General features: G+C 36.5%; 2 protein-coding genes across 2 annotated transcripts in view; one reads left to right on the top strand and one right to left on the bottom strand.

The window, feature by feature from the left end:
- Positions 1–474: 474 nt before the first annotated feature.
- LOTGIDRAFT_233863 (hypothetical protein) lies at positions 475–4,641 on the bottom strand. Its single transcript, XM_009060809.1, has 7 exons — positions 4,608–4,641; positions 4,170–4,233; positions 3,452–3,608; positions 2,704–2,857; positions 2,212–2,420; positions 1,448–1,596; positions 475–641 (listed from the first exon to the last, which is right to left on the bottom strand). The coding sequence occupies exons 1-7, from the start codon at positions 4,633–4,635 to the stop codon at positions 497–499; spliced, it is 906 nt and encodes a 301-aa protein (XP_009059057.1). The 5' UTR covers positions 4,636–4,641; the 3' UTR covers positions 475–496.
- A 669-nt stretch (positions 4,642–5,310) lies between these two features.
- Positions 5,311–6,053, top strand: part of LOTGIDRAFT_164313 (hypothetical protein) — a gene marked incomplete at both ends in the record, with an annotated part of 5,005 nt that continues 4,262 nt past the window's right edge. Inside the window, one exon of the mRNA XM_009060808.1 lies at positions 5,311–5,544. Coding sequence (XP_009059056.1) covers positions 5,311–5,544 — 234 coding nt within the window. The remainder of the gene's footprint in view (positions 5,545–6,053) is intronic.

Below are 6,053 nucleotides of genomic sequence, written 5' to 3'. Positions count from 1 at the left end.
AGAAAACAAATAGATGTACATACGAAATGAGCTAAATGGCTATCTTGAATCATTGTCCAAACCACACCATACTTCCTCGACCATGTCAAAACCCGTATTCCTGATACGATGATCGCAATTATGAGGAAAGCGCAAATCAAAAGAATATTCTAAACATCTGGCCTGGTATATCATTCATTGACGTTAAGTATACATAATATCATCCAAAACTGTGGCCCATTATTAAACTCTTCAGCTTGTATAAACATACCACTGTAGTCTGTTTTTTTTTCTAGTGAGTTATCTGCCCATGCTGTTAGCTCCAGAGCTATGAAACAAACCAATTTGGTCTGTTTTTTTTACACAGAATTATCTGTCCTGCTGAAAGCATTATTTGAAATCTGTAATTTAGACACTTTCTTTACATTGATAAAGATCATGCGCTAGAAAATAACTGAAAAAAATCCGAGATTCCGAAGTTTACAAAACAAATATGACATAGATGTATTATTTTCTATTAAACACAAGGTTTAAGATCACCAGGTATATCTGGTTTGTTATCAGTGTAAACATACTCCAGTATTTTATATAGGGTAGGATCATGTTTACCTAGATAATGTCGAGACAGCAGATCACTAGAACATGCATGATGACCTCCACATCTAAAATAAAAGATAAGAAAGGGTGTTACAAAGCGGAGTAAAGGAGATTACTTCTAGCGTATAGCAAATTCTCTATGACTCAATATAATTGAAAATAGATAACAAATTTATTTCAATTAGATTGATTTTAACCAAGAATAACGCAAGTCTTTCAGTCGATCGGAGAGGTGCTTTTACGCAAACAAGATATTAACTGCTTTAGTGTTTTACAACAAAATTCCACCGGTAGTCATATTTGGTTCTCGAAATATCACTCGATTATTCCCATCGCCAACAAAATTTCTCGTATAAAGATTTCTTAACGTTGGATTCGAATCACTGTCTGTTTGGAGAGTTACACTACTCATGGTGACAAAAGAGGAGGATACTTATGTATTTTGTATCGACCTTAATTAATTACTACCTAGTTATCAATATGTCTTTGTCTGAATCAAGCGACGTATGCTAACGTTTATCTACTCCCGTGGAAAGATTTCAATGTACTTAAGATAGATCTTAGGACCGGATATTGGCAATAATTATAACTGTGTGAATTCGTCACGTTTTACTTATGAAAGGTCCTCACTATTTTCATTTCTTGCGATCAGCTACCTGGTTGGTTTGTAGGTAAATGAAAAATTAACGTCCGCTTCCAGCGTAAGCTAGTAGACTAACCTCCTCCTACCTTACCCAAACATTCTTCCAAGAGATCACGTATAACCAGCGGCGGAGCAATAAGTTAGAAATTCGGGCAACCTCAGGTATTTCGCCCCCCCCCCCCCCTCCCTTGGGACGTAAACCTGGCCCCGCCACTGCGTATAACTTACAAGTTCATTCCACCGGTAACATCAGTCCTAACAGTAGACATAAAGAATGCAGCAGTTGCCTCAGCCCAATATTCTCCATTAGTCGCCATAGCGTATTGATGGTTGTTCCACAGGTTACTTTGTTTAGCATGGTTGTAGGCTGCTACAATCTATAACATAATTAGATTAAACTATTGATAAAACACACGTTTAGTTTGTAGGTTGACGGCTGGTTATTTTTTGGTATGCAGACCTGATTATCTGTTTTCGCAGGCGGCAACCACAATAATTATCAATTATCAAGTCACTTTAAAGGGACAGATTCGACATTTTCGGGGGTTGATTTGGATCTTGAATATATTTTATAAATAGTCTTCAGAAATATTGGAAATGTACGAAAATCGTAAAATTCCTTTACAAATACTTCAAACTAGGAATTTTACTAATTCTTTCTATATTTGTCTTTTCTATAAATCACGGGTCGTCTTTTTAACTTTAACACGCGGATTCTAGACACACTTGGATTTTGAGGCTCAAATTTAGCTTAGCTAAAAAAATCCAGTTTCTGGACTAAGGTACGATTGGTAAAAACATGGGGAGGCCGAGGTCAGAGGAACCAAGCCAACTGCTGATTTTTTTGGCATACAATAATTCTGTCAACGGAACGTCTGAAACCACTAATTTATCAATACAAATGGTATTTGCAAACCCGAAGCCCCACATCTCTAATGTTCTTCACACGTTGATAAACCATTGATCCTTGTATTCCAATATGATATACGTACCTGTGATCGTAGATGAGAAGGCATATAATGCATAACAAGGTGGCCAAATTCATGAACCAGTGTATTTTGATGATGGTGGTTTTTATCAGCCGAATCACATATAACATTATCGTCCACCACGCAGGATATAGAAGATGTCAGACCGCCCAGTGTCTCGTATTTTCTACCATCAAACGTACAAGTATGAGCACAACTTCCGCTGCATTTATCTGTGAAAGAAAAACTATCTGACAGAATTCCAGAAGATCCTTTGTGAAATAATTGTCGAAAACCCCACTTCATTAACGTGAATCACGAAAAATCATGCTAACCTGAACCAAAAGAGTCAATGGTTTGAATCTAATAAATAAAAGAACTGCCCTAAGAGATGACCCAGTAAAACAAATTCTTAGTCATAGTAAACAATGGTACGAATATGAGCAGAGCCTATTACTAGTAGGTGTTGTTAAAAGAACATACATAACAGACGAAAATAAAGGCAGAGTTACTTACGATGACAATCGGCTGTATCTCTAAGATTTGAAAATTCAGGGTAAACGGTCAGTCCTTCCTTAGCAGAGAAAATACCAACACCATGAGACTTGGACAAACCATTAAACACATCTGCTGGCATATGTTTTACCATTCTGCTTACAATCAAAGCTGCCTGAAAAAATAAATGGTTAGAGAAATATACCCATGGCCATCATCAGTGTGGAATACGGTGGAGATCGTGTGTTGGTTTAGAAACGTAGCTCTGAAAATGCGCTTTTGGGTATGAATGAATCGAAAAAATGAGATTAGATGAAATTGAGTTTAACAGCTCCTGCTCGGGATATTAAAGACAGACAAAGCCATGCAGTTTGCAATGAATAAATTTTGCCAGGACAGCGAAGCTCTTTCCATAAATAAACCAATGATCCGAAGCGCAGAACGAAACCCGAAATCCATAACAACATATTCACATTAGCAGCAACTAATTAACGATACCCGTTTAGCTATTTCACTGTTGGTGAGATTTTCCTCATTTCACACACCTTGGTGTAGTCGGTGAAGTTAAGTCATGGCCACCTGACAGGAACAACAATCTACATAAACCATGAACATTTTAAAATTGCCTCGCAAACGACAATCCGACTTGCTACCGTCTGAGCTATTCCACTGTTGCCCGTTGGTAAAATTTCCCTCTTTGTACAGTCAAGTGCATTCTTGGTCGCCTGATAGTGGTAAACATACGAAGCTACACTTTCAATGAACGTACCTTTTCTAGTGCTGTAGCCTGACAGTTGGTAGTAGCTGATATAGTCACCCAGTATCCTGTTGATTTGGTATCACGTATTACCCCAGCGTTATTCACATATTTATGCTTAAAAGATGCTCTGGTGTAAAATTTCGGCTCGTTTTGGAGTGGTGGTACCCTAAAATTAAGACATAGACATTATCCCAGATCCTTAGCGTTTCGTACTTGTTTAATGGGTTTGCTAAGTTATAGTTTAAATATTGGAAATTATACCACCAGATTCCGACCAGCTGTTCTGATGATGAACCAAATCTGATTAAAAAGCAGATCTGAATGTAATGTTTTAATGTTCTTTCCTGTAGGTTTTTACACATGTTATCTATGATCTGATGAGACGTTTCTTTAAATCGTGTTCCCGTCATATCTATTGGCATCAGTGGTGGCCCATGGCCCAAAATTTCAATTTGTTTTAATTGAAATGTGCTCTTTTGTATTGTAAAAATATAATAATGTTGCAAGAATACTCTTTCCAATTGCATAAAATACAGGATTTAAGCTCCTTTATTTATAAAAATTCCTCCTTGACCCCCGTATATAATAAATTCAAATCAATTGGCAGTGGCCCCTCCCAATCAAAAATACTGCAGCTGCATTATTGACAGTCTTCTTCAGTCATTGAAGAAACTCTGTCCTGTTTCAAGGTGATAGATATTAACTGTCTTAACTTTTAGAAACTTACTGTATACCAGCCAAATCATCTTCTGATGGGGGTTCCAAGGCTATACAACTCACAAAAAATAAAGCTGAAATAATTTGGAAATTAAAACCTAATTAGATAACCACTTTGGGAGTAAACATTACGTGGCCAACAGGTTGAGTAATCTCTGTGGTTTTTTTTTTGGGTCAAAAATGACAGTAATTATATCTCACGAACTATAGTCTTATATCAGCAGGGGGATCTTTATTTTGAAGAGGAATATATGTAGCCGATCACTCTTCAAATTCAGAATCCAATGATAAACAAACTGGTGGAATTTTTAATCTTTATGCGACATTGAGGGGTTGAGATCACATTAAATAATGGAGCACTACGTGTTCAATATAACTCAGGGGTAGTATACCTTATAACTGTATACTGTCATTGAATGATATTTAATGATAGAATTATTATACTTACCAAAGCTGACGATTGTAATGGTACCCATGTCTAGTTTTGGTCAGATTTAAGATTACATAAGTTTATCTTATCTTATAGAACCATGGACTACTAACTAGGTTACAAGTGGGTATATTCTACTGATAATCACCAACAGATTCTACTATTGTTCTCTAATACTATCACTCGATTGTTGATTTTACATTCAAGTAAAGGCTGCATTCAGTCTCCAGATCTTTGTAGCGGCGGTTCCCGTGGGGATTCAGGGCATTTACATCTATGGTCATACAACACACTACAATAATTTATTTAGAATCTTATCTGGTATTTCACAAGATGCCCCACAGATAGTGTTAGATTGTGAAAGGTTGTAGATGATATAATTGGCAGGTATAATAAACTGCCTATAAAGTTTATGAATGTTATTTTTTTTTTTAATTTTTACATCCCACTACAATCAATAGTGTATTACGTCTTAAACCCCTCATCATTATTGGCGATATAATTTATTGAAGCGTCTCCCGAGACTGGCATTCGTACCATTGTTTACTCTGACTAAGAATTTGTTTTACTGGGTCATCTCTTAGGGCAGTTCTTTTATTTATTAGATTCAAACCATTGACTCTTTTGGTTCAGGTTAGCGTGATTTTTCGGGATTCACGTTAATGAAGTGGGGTTTTCGGGGGTTTTCGGCAATTATTTCACTAAAGAACCTTCTGGAATTATGTCAGATAGTTTTTCTTTCCCAGATAAATGCAGCGGAAGTTGTGCTCATACTTGTACGTTTGATGGTAGAAAATACGAGACACTAGGCGGTCTGACATCTTCTATATCCTGCGTGGTGGACGATAATCTTATATGTGATTCGGCTGATAAAAACCACCATCATCAAAATACACTGGTTCATGAATTTGGCCACCTTGTTATGCATTATATGCCTTCTCATCTACGATCACAGGTACGTATATCATATTGGAATACAAGGATCAATGGTTTATCAACGTGTGAAGAACATTAGAGATGTGGGGCTTCGGGTTTGCAAATACCATTTGTATTGATAAATTAGTGGTTTCAGACGTTCCGTTGACAGAATTATTGTATGCCAAAAAATTCAGCAGTTGGCTTGGTTCCTCTGGCCTCGGCCTTAAAGGGACGGGTTCCCCATGTTTTTACCAATCGTACCTTAGTCCAGTTACTGGAATTTTTTAGCTAAGCTAAATTTGAGCCTCAAAATCCAAGTGTGTCTAGAATCATCCGCGTGTTAAAGTTAAAAAGACCACCCGTGATTTATAGAAAAGACAAATATAGAAAGAATTAGTAAAATTCCTAGTTTGAAGTATTTGTAAAGGAATTTTACGATTTTCGTACATTTCCAATATTTCTGAAGATTATTTATAAAATATATTCAAGTACCAAATCAACCCCCGAAAATATCTTACATTTGATAATTGATAATTATTGTGGTTG

Source organism: Lottia gigantea, assembly GCF_000327385.1.
Source record: "Lottia gigantea unplaced genomic scaffold LOTGIsca_44, whole genome shotgun sequence".
Classification (NCBI taxonomy): Eukaryota; Metazoa; Mollusca; class Gastropoda; family Lottiidae; genus Lottia; species Lottia gigantea.
The sequence above is the reverse complement of the archived record's forward strand: the minus strand, read 5'-3'. Positions and strand labels throughout refer to the sequence as shown.